The sequence below is a fragment of the Gymnoscopelus microlampas genome (genome assembly GCF_963454915.1).
Source record: "Gymnoscopelus microlampas genome assembly, chromosome: 10".
NCBI classification, from domain to species: Eukaryota; Metazoa; Chordata; class Actinopteri; order Myctophiformes; family Myctophidae; genus Gymnoscopelus; species Gymnoscopelus microlampas.
In genome coordinates, this window is record NC_139947.1 from 54,823,588 (window position 1) to 54,843,838 (window position 20,251).

The 20,251-nt window shown below is 43.1% G+C and overlaps 1 protein-coding gene and 1 long non-coding RNA gene across 2 annotated transcripts; both read right to left on the reverse strand.

The window, feature by feature from the left end:
• Positions 1-1,759: 1,759 nt before the first annotated feature.
• On the reverse strand, positions 1,760-2,561 carry LOC311052970. The gene is made up of 3 exons (XR_014601586.1): positions 2,487-2,561; positions 1,983-2,058; positions 1,760-1,877 (listed from the first exon to the last, which is right to left on the reverse strand). It is a non-coding gene; the product is annotated as an uncharacterized lncRNA (long non-coding RNA).
• Positions 2,562-8,352: 5,791 nt separating this feature from the next.
• LOC311054308 (piggyBac transposable element-derived protein 4-like) lies at positions 8,353-11,130 on the reverse strand (the record flags this gene model as incomplete). The annotated part of the gene is made up of 4 exons (XM_084070182.1): positions 10,970-11,130; positions 10,516-10,587; positions 8,798-10,333; positions 8,353-8,381 (listed from the first exon to the last, which is right to left on the reverse strand). Exons 1-4 carry the CDS (start codon positions 11,034-11,036, stop codon positions 8,353-8,355), a joined length of 1,704 nt encoding a protein of 567 aa, XP_083926308.1. The 5' UTR covers positions 11,037-11,130.
• Positions 11,131-20,251: the final 9,121 nt, after the last annotated feature.

Consider the following 20,251-nt stretch of genomic DNA (forward strand, 5'->3'; position numbering starts at 1 on the left):
TAGGTAACATCTGGCAACGTGTACCTGTATTATTTTGATGCATGCATGTGCAAATGTGCATACATACTTCAAATGAGTCATAAATTAAGCTTTGGATGACAACTCAATTTGTTTCTTTGGAGCTGGATTCAACTTGCTTTTACAGTTTAATACACCCACCCAGGGCAGGAATTCCATGGCTGCCGTTGCCTTTACTAGGATGCCTTTAAAAGGACACCGCAATGACTGAACTATTCTGATTGATGCACAGGCAAATCACACACTGATAGATGAGGAATGTCAGCAATGACAGCTTGCTGTCTGATTAAAAACTCACGTTTCTCAACCAGTGGCTCAGCACCCAAAAGTGGGACAAGGAACTTCACATAATAATAATAATAATAATAATAATAATAATAATAATAATAATAATAATAATAATAGTAAAATAAAAACGTGCTTCACAGATAATCAAAACACATCAGATAACAAGAAATAGAGCAAAAAAACATGACGCAGCTACTTCAAAAGGACACAATATAGGATTAAACATTTGGGGAATAAAGGCAGCTTCATAAAAGTGAGTTGGAGAGATTTGCACCAGGGTGTCAGGACACAGGGACGGGGCAGAGGACACTGAGACAGGGGCATAGGGAGAGGAGAGCACTGGTCTGGTGGCTGAAGGGGCACTGGGAGGACAGAACAAGGGTCTGGTGGCTGAAGGGACACTGGGAGGACAGAACAGGGGTCTGGTGGCTGAAGGGACACTTGGATCCCGGGGTCCGGCGACTGGAGCGCAAGCCCATCACTCGGCAACTGGAGTGCCGGCCCGGGGTCCAACCGCTGGAGTGCAGACCCAAGGCCCAACGACTTGGGTATCGGCCAACGGCTGGAGTGCTGGGTTTGGTTCAGCAGTGACAACCAGTGGCAGTTCAGAAAGTTCAACGGGGGCATCAGCAGGGGAAACGGACAAGGGTCCCGGCAGACTGTCAGCAGAGACAGCCGACAGGACATCTGGACGGGCGCCGGCGAGGGCAACCGACGAGGAACCAGGTTGGACACAGGCACATGTGTAAATACATAATATATTATAACTGCTATTAACTGTATACAATAATACATTAGAACTGCTGTTAACTGTATACAATACTACATTATAACTGCTGTTAACTGTATACAATAATACATTAGAACTGCTGTTAACTGTATACAATAATACATTAGAACTGCTGTTAACTGTATACAATAATACATTAGAACTGTTAACTGTATACAATAATACATTAGAACTGCTGTTAACTGTACCTATAAAGAAAACATCACATGGATGCACCTGGGACGTATCATCAGTGTTGTAGCCTGGGGTCACAGGGTGTTTCGGGTCTCGCAACAACATACACCCTCGCCCAGGGGACCCAGCCGAGGTTCATCAAGCCCCGACTTACGTCCCAGTAGCTACCCACCGTCTGTCCTATAGGGAAAGACAGAGCGACTCAGTCCGCTTCTCTGGAACTACTCTGCCGGGACCCGGGGCGGCTCTGGCACGTGGAGGGACAGTAGGCTCTGTGGGTTGTCTCCTGGCCGGACTCCTCCTTCGTCTCACCAGGTCCAGTATGAAATAATACATTATAACTGCTGTTAACTGGTGGGACATATGTAACCAAGAGGCCTAAAGGTACATAATAGATAGACCAAAGAATTATATTTAAAATATATAATCTTTAATGAATATTGCGGTATAGAAATAGATTGTCTTTATTACAAATACAGTTATCACAATTTAGCTAATTAAAAACAGAGACAGACTGAGCTTCATATGAACGCTCACCCTAACCAACTGAACCCTTATCATGAAGTAGCTCTGTGGGCTAAAGCAGAGACCACCTGATGATCACCACCTGTTATGACATGGAAATGGAACATAATGAATATCAACGCATAATAGCAGCAATTCATTATTATATTTCCAAAGTGCATAGCCTATATATGAGCCAAAGACTCACCGCAGACACCAGACTGTTTGTCCCTAATCTTTGGACACAGACGTGAGTTCCCACACGAAATGCTGACTGTTGCACACTACAAAAGACAGACATTTATAGTTCCATTTAGCAACAATCACATACAGTCATATAATGATATAAAAACGAACGAGAGAGAGCTAGACTTATATTTTAAATGAATGAATGAAACACACCCGGCGTAGCAAACGCCACACACACACACACAGGCCACACACACAGGCCACACACACGGGCCACAACCGTACGCCTATTTCCCCAACCTGAGGGAAATCATAACAGGTCGTCTGGATTACTACTTACAATAAACAGTCTGTGTGTGTATGTATGTTTGTGTAAACCATAAACAAAAGAAGCGAAGGCGTAAACACACCGCCTTCCCTAGGGAAGACCAATTCACGCTGCAACCGACTAAACAGTGCACACAAACCTAGCGACATGATAATACAAGCAAGCTCCGCTTTACACTACAGTTAAGTTACTCACCAGGACACGTTGCCAACCGAGTATCTACACGCCACACTGTCTCTCGTGGTGTAACAGGGGAACCGTTGCCCGCTCCCCACTGGGAAGTGTTTGTTCCAGACTGTTTAGATGCCAGGCTGAAATACACGCCGATGCCAGAGCCACACCCCCACTACTCGTCCGCACCCCACGCTACCCACCCGGCCACACGTAGAAGGAAACTGGCACAGATAAATAAGTCACACCCTGTGTTCATTGGTGGCATGTGAACAGTGAAGACATGAGGAAGTAAACTAAAGAAATCAAACTCATTTAGCAGTATAGCTGTCAATCTGTCATCGTATTGTTGATGAATTGTTAAATGTTGAGACGTGCAGAGTGAATATGAAGACTGTACTGTAACACAATACTGTAGGAGGAAAGAAAAGTAATTCATGTATTTCATCATCGTAGGTTGATTCATTCATGTTGTTCTGCTGGCTTGGATAGACATGCAACGCACGCACGCACGCACGCACACGCGCGCGCACGCACGCACGCACGCACACGCGCGCGCACGCACGCACGCACGCACGCACGCACGCACGCACGCACGCACGCACGCACGCACGCACGCACGCACGCACGCACGCACACACACACACACACACACACACACACACACACACACACACACACACACACACACACACACAGAGAGAGAGAGAGAACAGATGGTAGCCTATATGCATTATGCTTCATTGACCTGGGTACCCTAGCCTCTAGGGCTACGTACGTCCGTTACCCTTTTCCATTACACCAAATCTCTTCACCGAACATAGCCGATCTACACGCTCACAAAGTAAAATGCTGTGATCTTGTAGATCTGCTATTTTCTCTGAATGTTTGCCCCACAGTCGATTCGTGATGCATGTGATGGCAGTGGCCATGATGGCAAAAGTATGTTATTGTATTTGTTCTAAAGTGTTTTATCTTATCTTATGAATTGTTTTGGAGTGGACTACAATGGAAACAAGCTTTGATCCCTTTGCTGTTTTTATTGCTGTCGTCTTTTATTATTGATGCTCAAAAGTATCAGAGATGCTCATAGGCCTGCGTCCTGCGTCGCTGACGCACATTATTGAGAAAGGACGCATTCAAGTGGCCGTCGTGGGGTCCTTGGGACGCACTAGTTATTACTAACATTTCACGTTAAAACATGTTTGTGGTAAAAAAAAAAAAATTATGTTAAAAATAACATTTATAATTTTCAGTTTTCTTGGTTAATGGCCTATTTCAGTAGAGTCAGAATTCTTCTGGATTCTACAATACTGAATTAGTAGTGTGTTAATTGTGTTTGTGGCTGCACTGGCTGCTCTGAGCACAGTCCAGCGTTGCCAAATCTGTTAATTATAAGCGACTTTAGGCTTCTTTTTATCTGTGAAGTAGCTTGTACATATTGGGGGTCCATGGCATGACATTGTTTTAAAATCACTGCTCTCAACATTAGACAATAAAGTTTGACTGACCTGCCCTATTTTCTTATTTTGGGCTTCTTTGTATGGACTTCCTGCTTCTTTCTTTTGCTAGATCTGGCAACACCGACTTTGGCTAATGTTTACTGGCTAGCTGGCTCCGTCATGTTTCTGTGATAATGGTTATAATATATTGTCTGTGATCCATCTGCTATGTCCTGGCTGGAATGGTGGATGGATCTGTCTGTTACAGTAAGATCCATCTAAAAGTACCACACACTGACTGTGACCGCAAGTTAGAAACTCAAAGTGTGTAAGAGGCACAGCTGTTTACAATGCCATGCAAATCTGTACTGTGGTTTACACGCAACACACTCTGGTATCGAAGCAGCACGCATTTGTGTATAGCCACTGCATGATTCATTAAATAGGCTCTTATTTAAAATCATATAAGAAAATAGCAGATCTACAAGCTCACAACGCCTCACAATATTTATCTGTGGAACCAAGTCAAACTAAACGTAATGCCACAACCCCCTTAAGTGCTTGTCAGGTGAGGGGGGGAATATGATTATTTTGGGGGCTCCCCAGTTCAAATATGATTACTTTGGGGGCCCCCCAGTTCAAATATGATTATTTTGGAGGGGGGCGCAGCCTGAAAAAGTTGAGAACCAGTGTATTAGGATATAATGTACTCACACACACTTTCTTTGACAAATAGTTTAAAAATTGCCACATTTTGTTTAATGTTCAGATAATTTCAACATGCATGTACAGTAGCTATAAGTATAACCCTTACATTTACATTTAAAATCTAGCAACATCACTGCATATAGTATATTGTAATCCCTGGAGTCCATTGTGTGAGAGAGAGAGAGAGAGAGAGAGAGAGAGAGAGAGAGAGAGAGAGAGAGAGAGAGAGACCTCTGAAAGCCTTATCAAAGAAATGTAACTTAATATGCTATACGGCACATCGTTAATCACGTGGCATTGCACGCATCTTCGTGCCATGTTATACTTTGCTGTACCGTGAAACTAATAAACCGGTTTCTGCACATATCTAAGGATGTATGCAGCACTCCTTACATTCTCCAGTTTTTATCATAGTTCATCATGCAACGTGTGTGTGTTCCGCCCTCAGATTCATCTTATGTAAGCCATCACCCACACACACACGTGAGGCACACATACAGGTCCAGTTATTTACAAAACGTTATTAATTAAAAACATTATTAAACATTAAAACCAAGTCTTATCGCTGCATGGGGAGCACACAGTGTTAGTGTACAAGGGCATTTAAACAGGGGATTCGGGACCCCTAGGGGGCCCTCAAGAGTTACTACAACTAACTCTTGAGGGCCCTGGGGACCCACAGGGGGTTCTCAGAGTTAGCCACGGACCGCCACTGATCTGTGGTATATTTTGCGCATTGAGACAGAGCAGTTGAGGTTTCATTAGGCCAGATCTCTGTCAATTTTACTTTAATTCTTATAATTTGAATGTTTCTGTGATCTGTCAAGTTTATATTTTCTGATGCATCAGTCATGAATTTATTTAGAACTACAAGCTCACAACACGTGTGGATGCATTGAGTTGTGAGTTCATAGATCAGATATTTTCAGCCCCACCTACCAGGTTTATTGACCAATCATAACAGATCTACAAGCTAACAACGCGTCTCTCCCATGAGCATTGCAGCTTGAAGATCTGTTGTGTTTGTTGATCAGCTCCCAAAGTCCCCGCCTGCTTCCTTTTTCTTTCCTATACCTCTGGATACCTACGGTTTCCAATGGTCAGCCGTTTGAAGATCGTGCAAGAATTAACAGCTGACTAACCTGGATAGATAGATAGATAGATAGATAGATAGATAGATAGATAGATAGATAGATAGATAGATAGATAGATAGATAGATAAATAGATTTAGGGATTTTAATATAATATATTATTTCTTAACTTATTATTTATTCACCTGGGGGGGGGGGGGGGGGGGGGCGTGTGGCGATCGGGGTTGGGCGTGTGTGTTTGTGTGTGTGTGTTACGGCCGCGGACTTTTGACAGACAGACAGACAGACAGACAGACAGACAGACAGACCCAGGCCGTCGGAGCACACTCACTCACACCAAAAATAGCCGATCTACAAGCTCATAACTCCTGCCAGCGCAAGGCGTTGTGAGCTTGTAGATCGGCTATTTTTGGAAAAGAGCTATCGGTGTAGAGGGAAAAAAGAGCAGACCACGTGAACTAAAAAAGTTGCATCTGAAACACAATTTTAAAAAATATAGAGGGGGTCCCTGCTTCATCAGCTAGCTTGTAGATCTGCTATTTTTATTCTTTTTTTTTTTGTGGATGGATAAGGCAGCTATCTCGCTTAACACAACTCCAATGTCATACCTGACTCCATCTCGCTTAACACAACTCCAATGTCATACCTGACTCCATCTCGCTTAACACAACTCCAATGTCATACCTGACTCCATCTCGCTTAACACAACTCCAATGTCATACCTGACTCCATCTCACTTAACACATTGACTGCCAGAGGTAAAACCCCAGCCATAGCTCCCTGTGCCAGCCATTTTTGAGCTTTCTGGCCAGTCTATCTAGGCCCACAGAACATTTTGTGCTAGGCCTATGAACACATGGAATACCTCAAAACAAAGATCAGAATCTCTACTTTCGCCAGGAAAAAAAGTGAGTTCCTAGCATGTTCTGTTCTTTAGCTATTGGCAGTTGAATATAGCTTGGTTTCACCAAAATCAGCTATCTGGATCTAGAAGCTGAGATAATGAGGCTTTTGTGAAACATTCTCTCTCAGGCAGAACAGTGATTAGACCCTTATATTTTCACCTTCAGTGACACATTACTGACATCAGACATCTGCACAGTTGTTGTTTTCAAACTAACAACACTGAGAAAGTGCTTTTGAATATACTTTTATATAGCTTTTTCACATCAACGTTTATCAACGTGTGTCTTGTTGATAAACAAATCTCAAGCTCATTTCAACGTTTTTCTTTTCAAAGTTATAAGATCAAAAGAAGTGTGTGTGTGTGTGTGTGTGTGTGTGTGTGTGTGTGTGTGTGTGTGTGTGTGTGTGTGTGTGTGTGTGTGTGTGTGTGTCAAGACTTGGCATTATCTGTGCCAATTGTTTGAGTTTGTTTTACACACCATTATAATTTCACACACACACACACACACACACACACACACACACACACACACACACACACACACACACACACACACACACACACACACACACACACACACACACACACACACACACACACGCACACACAGGGAGAGATTTTGCACTGTCCCCCTCTGGTGGTCAAAATAAATCCCTACATTGTGACACATCCATCCATCCAATACAGACATATTGATGACCCCTGATAGAAACCATATAGACATATAGACTGTATGCAAGGTAAGTGAGGAGGAATTATTTTCTGTGAATGCCATGCAGACAAGCACTGAGATCCAGATAGCATCTATGACATAAACCAATCAAATCAGAAATCAAATCAGTTTGACTTTTTATAGAGTGAAACAGTACGTCCTAAAAGTGAGTTCCTAGCATGTTCTGTTCTTTAGCTATTGGCAGTTGAATATAGCTTGGTTTCACCAAAATCAGCTATCTGGATCAAAAAGCTGAGATAATGAGGCTTTTGTGAAACTCTCTCTCTCAGGCAGAACAGTGATTAGACCCTTATATTTTCACCTTCAGTGACACATTACTGACATCAGACATCTGCACAGTTGTTGTTTTCAAACTAACAACACTGAGAAAGTGCTTTGAATATACTTTTATATAGGACACATCCATCCATCCAATACAGACATATTGATGACCCCTGATAGAAACCATATAGACATATAGACTGTATGCAAGGTAAGTGAGGAGGAATTATTTTCTGTGAATGCCATGCAGACAAGCACTGAGATCCAGATAGCATCTATGACATAAACCAATCAAATCAGAAAATGTTTGACTTTTTATAGCGTGAAACAGTTATATACAGCCTTATTTTGATCACGACACCCAATTACTGAATGTGAGTCCCCCATAACTCACAGTAATGGTCAAATAGGGTGTATGTATGTATATATTCTATGTCCAGGTTTTCTTCAGATTAGGATACTGATTTCACTGGTTCCATTTGTACACACAAGAGTTACATAACTGCTAGTTTGCAATTGTACATCTATGATATAAAACCAACAGTCTACAGAAAAAGTTTGAAACGACTCAGGCAGACACATTTGAACACTCTTTATATGGCTTTCACATATATATATTTGGCTTTTTACAAGTACAACTTTTTCAAGTACAAGTACCTTTCAAATACAAAATGGAGTACAAAATGACACAATATATCATCATTGTGTGTTTTGCCTGGCCAGCACATCAATGTCTCCTCAGATCCTTCAGGGCGGAGGTGGTCCCCGTGAGGGTTCTGAGGACATGAGGGCATAGATGTCTTTCACCGACAAAGATGGCTTCACGTACTCAGATCCCCCGGGGCAGTGTGTTGGCTGTCTCAGAGCATAATAAATCATAAATCAAAGTCAAAATAAATACAAAATGAAAATAAAACAAAAGTGCATTTTAGCATAATCGAAATAAGGCAGAGATGGCTAAAACAAACAAATACAATCAAAATGATTCAATAATACTTCTCCATATTGTGGTAATCATGGTAGCATTCACTAGCATGGAGGGGTACCAAACAGCTTTTGCACTGTAGCCTCGTCTCACTCCGCTTTCCCCTCCTGGTACAAACTCTGCACCATTTCGTTGGGCCCTTTTTTTTGGCGGTGCGGGGGATAGTGACAAGCACATGGACATTCATATCGCCACTCAATCGGTCACGAGGTTCGCGACTTCTTGGTGCATAAGGACGCCGGGGGGCAGGGGGGGGCGGAGAGGGCGGGGGACGGCGGGGGCGGGCAGGATGAGGCTGCTGCTGGTGAGGTTGCTGCTGACAGGCGGCCGGGGGGGGGCCAGGCGGGTCTGCTGGGACATCTTGTGGAGGGACATAATCTGCTTCCACTGGGGCATATCTCACAGCGGTCCAGGCCTTGACAACACTGAGGATGAAGTCATACATGCATTTACAGTCGCCACCTGGATTCCTTGCTTTGTAGAGTACGAATGCATTATACATGCTGATTTGGAGTAGGTAGACCACAAACTTGTTGCTCCACTTGGCTGTCTTTCGGATGAAGGGGTAGTAGCTTAGGTTTTGATCAAGCCGGTCCACTGCATTCATGCTCTTATTGTATTCAAGGACACAAACTGGCTTCTCCTGTGGCACTTTGTCTCTGTGGTGTTTCTGTCTCACCATCTTGGTCGCCATCTCATCCTTGTGCCGAGTTGTGATCAATCGAACGATGCGTTTGTCTCGCCAAGCCAATAACATTACTTTGCCATTGTGGAGCATCTTTCTCTCTCCCACTCTCAGGCTGGACACCGTCACATCCCTCATGGCTTGTGGTTCACCTCTTTTTAGCCTCATAGTACCACAGGCATGTGTGTTGTTATCAAGGAGGAGTTCATACAGCCCCACTGAGTTATAGTAATTGTCCATAAACAAAGAAAACCCGTACCCTGTAAGACCCTGCAACAGAAAAGTGACTGTGTCTGGTAGGGAAGAGTACTGTCCAGCATATGGCTTCATGCTGTAACAGTACCCCGTTCCAGAATCACACAGAATGTATGACTTTATTCCGTACTTGGTGGGCTTCTGTGGGTTGTACACTCTGAAGGATAGGCGTCCCCTCCACAGAAGCATCCCCTCATCGATGCTGATGTTGCGACTTGGAACAAACATCTCCTTGAATTTTTCTGTGAGGTAGAGCAAAACCGGGTTGATTTTGCACAGCCTGTCCGGGACAAAGACTTCACCAGCAGCCTCGGCGGCAGCAGCGGCGGCTGCAGCAGCAGCAGCATCAGCCTCATTGTTTGTGAAATGTATAAACCGCCAGATAATCTGGAACCTGTTGCGCGACATGTTTTGGCCAAAGAACGGTGTAAGCACAGGGTCATCAGTCGACCAATAGTACTGTAGTTCAGGCTTTCGCACAAGGCCAGTCAGGAACAACAGGGCGAAAAAGTTTTTCAGTTCTCCCACTGTAACGGCTTTCCATTCATTCACTCTGCTATGTGGATGCTGTGCCACTTCCTCCTCACTCCTGGCCGCGATGAACGCTGCAGCATAGATGTTGCTTTCCTGAACGATCATCTCTAGCAGCTCATCAGTCACGAACAGCGCCAGAAAGTCAACAGGAAGTGTAGACTGTATTTCAGCCGCAGCATTGCGTGGACCCGGACTAGCAGTGAATGGTATGTCCGTCCTAGGTTCCCAATCTGTGTCCTTCCAGACAGCCGGGGGCTTTCCACCACGTTCTGTGAATTACAGAAATACACAATTACCATAAAATACATATTTTTTTATTTGTGTGGCAGTGTTGATTTATATGAAAATATGACTAAAACTAAATGGAATTGTATTCAACAGACTATGACTAAAACTGAATCAAAATGTGCTGTCAGAATCATGTGTGGTACAGCTGTGAAAACGCTCTTACTTCTTTTACGGCTGACAGGTGGTACTGCGGTTGAACGCGATGGACCTGCTTCCTCCTCCAAATCCATCATGTCTGAAATCACAGTAAAACATAAAATAGTTTGGTAAATAAGATGTACATTTATTTTCACTACCAGCATGTGTCATGCTGGTGGTGCATTACTTTGTGGAACTTAGAATGAATGACATTTATCATAGCAGATTGGGGTTTTAGACATTTTCTATTACTGTGGCAAAGCTGAATGCAATAATAGTATATACATCAAATAAGTACAAAATGGCACAACATATCATTGTGTGACAGACATTACTGGCAGAAATAACACACTATGTGTGACACTACATTATGTGTGACTAAAACTAAATGGAATTTTATTCAACAGACTATGACTGAATCAAAATGTGCTGTCAAAATCATGTGTGGTACAGCTGTGATAAACAGAAAACGGTCTTACCTCTTTCACGGCGGACAGGTGGTACAGTTGAACGCGATGGACCTGCTTCCTCCTCCAAATCCATCATGTCTGAAATCACAGTAAAACATAAAATATTTTGCTAAATAAGATGTACATTTATTTTTACTACCAGCATGTGTCACGCAGGTGGTGCATTACTTTGTGGAACTTAGAATGAATGACATTTATCATAGCAGATTGGGGTTTTAGACATTTTCTATTACTGTGGCAAAGCTGAATGCAATAATAGTATATACATCAAATAAGTACAAAATGGCACAACATATCATTGTGTGTGTGACATTACTGGCAGAAATAAGTAAGAACGATGCCAGCTATGATGTAAAAGCAATACTGAATGTCAGTCCCCCTGTCCCCCATAAACTCTTGAGTGTGTGCAAATGGAACCAAATGGACCATTTGGTTCCATTTGTACACATTGTACATAGCAGATCTACAAGATCACAACATGTCACGATGCGACGCACACTCAAGAGTTTATGGGGGACTGACATTCTAACTAACATTCAAACATTTTCAAGATTTGATTGCTTTTACATCATAGCTGGCATCGTTCTTACTTATTTCTGCCAGTAATGTCACACACACAAGACAAGTGTCTTGTCTACCTAAGTAGTCCTACAAGTCTTACCTTTCCTACAACTAGCAGACTGTGTGTGATGAGATGACGACTCCATTGCATCATCAGACGCATATTCGTCGTCTGAAAGTAAACAAGATCAAACACTGTTGATGTTGTGGACATAAGGTGACCTTAGTCCCCTTTGATGAATTGTATTATGATGGTGGGGGCCTCGCTGCACCTGGCCTCCACCCCAAAAACTAAAGCCATCAAAGGGATTTGAAAATCATTGTTGACATGTCCTCATGTCGACCCACAACACTACAAAAGTCTTTGTTGACATGGCCTCATGTCGACCCACAACAAAATCAAAACATTTGTTGTCATGACATGACATGACCTCTTCCCTTTGAAGTATGCCACCCCCCCCCCCCAAAAAAAAACCCAGATCTACAAGTCAACAAATTCATAGGCTACATCGTCAACATATTCAAATAAATCACATGCATATAAATAGATACAGAATAAAATAAATACATATTTTATAACTGGCTGACCCAGAGTGCAATATCCTAGAAATCCACACCGGGCTTCTACATTGTCCATATATAAATAAGGTGTTACACACACCTCCAGTTGTTAGAGGCCCAGTCAAACAATTTGTCTAAAAAGGATGAAACCATTCATAGGTATTCAATTCATCAAAATATAAAATGGCACCATTCAATGATCATAACAAGATAAAAGCACTACGTTGTGATGCGATTGAATGGTTTGGTGCCATTTTATATGTTGATATAAGTAAGTAGTGCCCCACAGACTTTATACAAATATGAGGTAAAACATAGCCAATTTACAATCTCACAACGCGTCGCAGCGCGAGGCGTTGTGAGCTTGTAGATCTGCTATTTTCAGAGTACAACCAAAAGGTAAAATATGATAAAAAAAAAATATATATATATATATATATATATATTCTTACCACTGGTAAACGGATCCAGACATCTTTTCCTTGGGCTTGGCTCGCTTGGCTCCCAGCTGCCAGAACAATCCGAATCGGAGCTCTCTTCACCGTCAGTAGTGTCTGGTTCTGGGCGATATGACACGGTCCTCGGAGTCGGTCTTTTGCTACGACGCAATCGGTGCCCGGGATCGGGGTCTGGTACCGGTGGGTTCGTGTCCTCCTCAGGCTCAGATACCTCCGCAGGTGGTGGGGGAGGTGGTGGGGGGGGTGGTTGCTTCTTAGGCCTCCGTGGTCGTCGCCGCCCGCGCCGGGGGACGGTCGAAGACACCGATGTCTCCTCAGATCCCTGGGGAGCAGTCTTCGCCTCCTCGGATCCCTCCAATGGCGGAGGTGGTCGCGGCGGAGGTGGTCGCCACGAGGGTTCTGCTGACGTGAAGACATAGGTATCTTTCACCGATAGAGATGGCTTCACGTCAACAGATCCCTCGGGGGTAGTGAGAGACGCCGCCTGCTTCACCTCCTTGGAGCCCCCAGCTAGTGGCGAAGGTGGTCGCGGGGGAGCGGTGAAAGACGCCACCGCCGACGGCTTCTTCTCAGGTCGTGGTGGTTCCTCCACAGGTCGTGATGGTGGTCCCGGTGGTGATGGTGGTCCCGGGGGAGCAGTGAAGGACATTGTCTCCAAAATAGTTCTTTGGGTCGGGTCTCTCCGAGGCCATTTGGCCTTGCTTTTTCTTCGCATCTCGCCTAAAAACTATACTCCCGAGTCCGACTCCCACCTATAAATATGTACACCTAACTCTCACCTATATATCTATGTACTACTATACTATATAAACGTCTTACTCTCACCTATATATATATATCTTGCACCTCTCCTAACTTTACCAAACTAACTAACTAACTAACGATCGCTTGCTCTTTCTCTGTCTCTCAGTCGCTGTCTCTCGCTCTCTCTCACTCTATTTCCCTGTCCGTCCGTCTCTGCTCACTGTTTGTTTAGAATGCCACAGGGACTGTGGTTCTGCACCCGGATTTGTTGTGTTTTGCTCAGATCATGTGACTTTTGCGATCATGTGACTTTTATTTTGTCGTAGAAGCTTAATATTAATACACAGGTTGTGGAAGATTGCAATCTACCGTATACCAATGAAAAGACCTAATATCGAGTTAATTCGATCTAGGCACGCAAGCGATGGGATGCTAATATCGAATTAATTCGATCTTGGCAGTCAATGTGTTAACACAACTCCAATGTCATACCTGACTCTATCTCTCTTAACACAACTCCAATGTCATACCTGACTCTCTACACTGCGCAGCTACAAAATTACCCTTTTATGTGAGCTTTCAAAGTGAGCTTTCAAAGTGAGCTTGTAGATCGGCTATTTTCAAAGGATTTTTATACATTTTATACAATAGCCTACATACGATCCCCACAAAAAGACCACGCCAAAAATAGCTAGGGGGTCCTTGGGCTGAAAACGTTAAAGACCCCTGTGATATATAGATGATAGATGAATTGACAGATACATATATATATATATATATATATATATATATATATATATATATATATATATATATATATATATATATATAGATAGGTGTGTGTGTGTGTGTGTGTGTGTGTGTGTGTGTGTGTGTGTGTGTGTGTGTGTGTGTGTGTGTGTGTGTGTGTGTGTGTGTGTGTGTGTGTGCTTGATGAAATACATAGGTTAGTTTTCTTTGGCATGCAGCCAGCATCAGCATTGTGTTCCAGTACAATTATAATAATCCCTCAGGCCTCCACTGTTCTCTCTGATCAAAGAACACAGAGTGTGACTTGTTTATCATTCATATCATCATTTACCATTATATTATATTATACATTACACACACACACACACACACACACACACACACACACACACACACACACACACACACACACACACACACACACACACACACACACACACACACACACACACACACACACACACACAGAGAGCTGCAGGTGTACCTCGGCAGGGTTAGGGTTCTTGCTTGTTGTGGGGTTCGGGTCGCACTGGCTCTGCTTTTTGGGTCCTTTCACAACAACGCTCCACTGTGGGGACTTAGTTGTGAACGTGGCAATGAACTAGTTACAACATGTCCTCTTGTTGAGAGGAACCCGCCAGACCCTGCACCCCCTCTCGTGAGGTACCTGACCCTGCACCCCCTCTCGTGGGGTACCTGACCCTGCACCCCCTCTCGTGGGGTACCAGACCCTGCACCCCCTCTCGTGAGGTACCTGACCCTGCACCCCCTCTCGTGAGGTACCTGACCCTGCACCCCCTCTCGTGGGGTACCGGACCCTGCACCCCCTCTCGTGGGGTACCGGACCCTGCACCCCCTCTCGTGAGGTACCTGACCCTGCACCCCCTCTCGTTGGGTACCTGACCCTGCACCCCCTCTCGTGGGGTACCTGACCCTGCACCCCCTCTCGTGAGGTACCTGACCCTGCACCCCCTCTCGTGGGGTACCAGACCCTGCACCCCCTCTCGTGGGGTACCAGACCCTGCACCCCCTCTCGTGGGGTACCAGACCCTGCACCCCCTCTCGTGAGGTACCGGCAAGCCCGGAATCCAAACCCGGAGAGCTCTTGATGAGAAGGGCCGGTTAGCCCCCGCAGCCCCTCCTCTCCCGTGCCGCGCCGGCAGAATGTAAGGAGTGCTGCATACATCCTAGATATGTGCAGAAACCGGTTTATTAGTTTCACGGTACAGTGAAGTATAAACGCAAACATGCTTGCACAAAGCACATGCAACGGCTAAAACAATATATTGTTTTCTACAGTTAACAACAGGTATAATATATTGTTTTCTACAGTTAACAACAGTTATAATATATTGTTTTATACGGTTAAAACAGTTATAATATATTGTTTTATACAGTTAACAACAGTTGTAATATATTGCTTTATACAGTTAACAATAGTTATAATATATTGTTTTATACAGTTAACAACAGTTATAATATATTGTTTTATACAGTTAAGTCAGAATGGTCAAAATTCCTGGCAGTGACAGCAGCCTGTTCTAGAAAACCCTCTGGCAGGGAATGTGTTAATAAATCAACCTAAGATGACAGCTTGATGAAATACATAGGTTAGTTTTCTTGGGCATGCAGCAGCCATCAGCATTGTGTTCCAGTACAATTATAATAATGAAGGTATGTTTTCTCCCTCAGGCCTCCACTGTTCTCTCTGAATGAAGTGTATATGGCTTAAAGGGGAATACCACAATGATTGAGATCATGTGATCACATACGCAAGGTGTACTTTTGGCTGAGGGGGCGGAGCCAAAAGTACACTTACCAGTTCCATTAGAAAATGGTGTGTGAAGGAGTCATTCTGCCTGTGTGCCTTTGGGCCAGTTGGGGGGGGGGGGGGGGGGGGGGGGCATAGCAATCGGCAGGTGGCGATCGGTGTTGGGCGTGTGTGTGTGTGTGTGTGTGTGTGTGTGTGTGTGTAAAGCAAAGTTTGTTGTTTACCCAGGGTGTCGGACTAAGCACGAAGCTTGTTTCCAGCCGGACCCTGCATGGAAGCCTTGCTCAAGGGCTATTCAGCGGTGATTCATGATTGATGTGATGAATTGGGGAATCGAACTAGGGACCTTCCGGTATCAAGGCCGCCCCTCTAACCACTAGGCCACCGCTGCCACTTGTGTGTGTGTGTGTGTGTGTGTGTGTGTGTGTGTGTGTGTGTGTGTGTGTGTGTGTGTGTGTGTGTGTGTGTGTGTGTGTGTGTGTGTGTGTGTGTGTGTGTGTGTGTGTGTGTGTGTGTGTGTGTGTGTGTGTGTGTGTGTGTGTGTGTGTGTGTGTGTGTGTTACGGCCGCAGACTTTAGACAGACCCAGGCCGTCGGAGCACATTCACTCACACCAAAAATAGCCGATCTACAAGCTCAAACCGCCTCGCAGCGCGTTGTGAGCTTGTAGATCGGCTATTTTTGGCAGAGAGATATCGGTGTAGAGGAGAAAAAAAGAGCAGACCACGTGCTTAATTAGTATAAGTGGCTGGTCCGTGGTGGGTCCGGGGCGGTCAGTGGCTGTGTGTGTGTGTGTGTGTCCAGGCCAACAGGACGAGCCCCCAGAAGCCGGTTCCAGGGACCCCCCAGAAGCAAAGATTTTAGTTAAAAATGTTTAAAACAAAACATATTCAAAGATTTGCACACATTTTCATATGTTTTACTCATACTTGTAGATCGGCTATTTTTTAACAGCCAAAGTGTAAAATAATGCTTTGTAGCTCAAAACAAAAAGTGACACAGATGCATTCCAGGTCTTAAGGGTTAATGATGGCACGGTATGGGCACACTGGGGAGATGCCATTCTATAGCATTTATAAACGTTTATAAGCAGTTTGTAGACTATTAACAAATCATTAACAACCTATTTATTGACATTTGTAAATGATTACTAAAACCTTTATAACTACGGTTACAAATCATCTATAAAGGTATTAGTAAGTAGTAAAAAATATTCATGAATAAGCCATGTATAATACATCTGTAAATAATTATTAAATCATTTGTAACTGATGTTACATAATATATATGTTATATAATAATATTCCTAAAGTATCTATAAATCCTTTGTACATGTTATTATGTGCCCTATAGTAAAGTGAAGACAGTTCATCATTTATGACTGTCTGTTAATGTGTTTGTTCATGTTTACATATGCTTTGTAAAACATTCCTAAAATATCTATAAATCCTTTGTACATGTTATTATGTACCCTATAGTAAAGTGAAGACAGTTCATCATTTATGACTGTCTGTTAATGTGGACTTTCTCCTTACCTGTTGCAAACTACCTGGCTTTCATGAATGCAGACACCAAACAATTACTTGAATTATCTTTCATGTTAAGCAAATGATGCGTAAGACATTCGTAAAGAGTATGTAAACCATTTGCAGACGTTATCATGGGCCTGAGCCTAGTTGTTTCTTTTGGGCTTGTTTTCATAGACCTGTCCGCTTGTTTATTTTGCAAAATCTGGCAACACACTGATTACCTGCATTACAGCTGCAGTAGCTTACTAGGGAGGAAATGAACAGTGATGCAGTTGCAGACTGGACAGAAATATGTCTAATTCATGTTTTATGTGTTTTAACTGTCTTGTTGCAGGTGATCGAGCTAACATAAAATGGCTAATCTTACACACATGAAGTAGCATTATGACCAGGGGGTATTTTGATGGTGGCTGTTTGTATCCACAATGTTTGTTTTGATGTGTAGGCTAGTAATATGCTCCATGCTTAGCAGTTTAGCTTAGCAGCTAAAGCTAACTTGCACTGGGAGGTGGTGACTGCAGAGGCTCCAAGCTGCTACTCTGTGATTCTGTTGTGATTCATTTCTTTGTTTAAATGTCAGTGTGTGTGCTGTGTCCAAGAGTTGTTACATTTTATATCTTAATACATTGTTTTACACTTTTATACTCTATAACGTTACTTCTGCCACTTTTTGATGTCACAAGTTTTACTAATCATTGTTAAACATGAAATAATAATGCATAGTCTTCACTTTACAACAAGGCACATGATAACGTTTGCAAATGGTGAACATTACGAATGTCTTACGAACATATATTAAACATGAAAGATAATTCTAATTGTTTGGTGTCTGCATTCATGAAAGCCAGGTAGTTTGCAACAGGTAAGGAGAAAGTCACATTAACAGACAGTTGTAAAGGATGAACTGTCTTCACTTTACTATAGGGCACATAATAACATGTACTAAGGATTTATAGATACTTTAGGAATGTTTTACAAAGCATATGTTAAAGATGAACAAACACATTAACAGACATTTGTAAATGATGAACTGTCTTCACTTTACTATAGGGCACATAATAACATGTACAAAGGATTTATAGATACTTTAGGAATGTTTTACAAAGCATATGTTAAAGATGAACAAACACATTAACAGACATTTGTAAATGATGAACTGTCTTCACTTTACTATAGGGCACATAATAACATGTACTAAGGATTTATAGATACTTTAGGAATGTTTAATAAAGCATGTTAAACATGAACAAGCTACCAATAGCTTGTATATATTATGTAACATAAGTTACAAATGATTTAATAATCATTTACAGATGTACATGGCTTATTCAAGAATAGTTTTACTACTTACTAATACCTTTATAGATGATTTGTAACCGTAGTTATAAAGGCTTTAGTAATAATTTACAAATGTCAACAAACAGGTTGTTAATGATTTGTTAATAGTCTAAAAACTGCTTATAAACGTTTATAAATGCTTTATAACGGGTCATTATTGTAAAGTGCTACCCCATTGGTAGCACTGCGCCCGGCCGAGTGGCCAAATGTTTGTTTGAAATCGTCACAACAGTGTGAAATAAATAAATATGATGTGAACAGGCACGGTACATCATTAGCAGGTCGATATTTATCCTGCAGCTTCTTGTTCATGTCTCAAAATGACTGGATGGATTCACAGGTTTTGTAGCATTTGTAGAACTATTTGGCCTTAAATGCAAACATAAAATCGAATGTAAAATATAAAATGAATACATGTATTTAAAATCGTTCTGGTTACCTTATTGTTTACCAGCCGCAAGCAACTCTTAGATCCTATTTTTTAATATCTTTTATTGATTGATTGAATACTTTATGAGCAGTTTGCAAACAATAAATCACACCCTGTGTGAAGGAAGCGGTGCCTTTGATGAGCTTATTTAATTGGGTTATATATGAACTAGAGAAACAATGTTAAATCCCTGTACATACATTTGAAGGCTACTGAACAGCACCACTGGAAGCAGATCACACACAGGTGTTAAGTGGTGCCAGGTATGCGTTATTATGAATCCCACGCCGCGTCCTGGATTTAGACCCGCCTTACGTGTCTGATTGGCTCCCCGGCAGGCATAGTTTTACTGAGGTTAGGGTTAGGGTTAGGGTTAGGTTTAGGCATAGTCTTACTGAGGTTAGGGTTAGGGTTAGGGTTAGGTTTAGGCATAGTTTTACTGAGGTTAGGGTTAGGGTTAAGGTTAGGTATAGGCATAGTAGCAAAAACGAGAACTGTCAATCACAGCGACTACTGACCAATCACAGCGCCCGCTCAGCGGGTTTGCCACGACGCGGTGTGGGAATCATAATAACGCGCCAGGTATATAGCAGTGGGGCCATATGCATTCCAAGGTGAGTGGCAAAAAGTGATCTGTCATAGCTGACAGGGTGGGTACCCAAAAGCAGACACAGAGACAGGGAAGTGGTCTTTAACTAATATGTTTGTGGTGTGGGTGCTGTTGTAGTGTGAGGCCTGGTGGAGGCCTGGTGGAGGCAGGGTGCTGTTGTAGTGTGAGGCCTGGTGGAGGCAGGGTGTTGTTGTAGTGTGAGGTCTGGTAGAGGCAGGGTGTTGTTGTAGTGTGAGGTCTGGTGGAGACAGGGTGTTGTTGTAGTGTGAGGTCTGGTAGAGGCAGGGTGATGTTGTAGTGTGAGGTCTGGTGGAGACAGGGTGTTGTTGTAGTGTGAGGTCTGGTAGAGGCAGGGTGCTGTTGTAGTGTGAGGTCTGGTGGAGGCAGGGTGTTGTTGTAGTGTGAGGTCTGGTAGAGGCAGGGTGTTGTTGTAGTGTGAGGTCTGGTGGAGACAGGATGTTGTTGTAGTGTGAGGTCTGGTAGAGGCAGGGTGATGTTGTAGTGTGAGGTCTGGTGGAGACAGGGTGTTGTTGTAGTGTG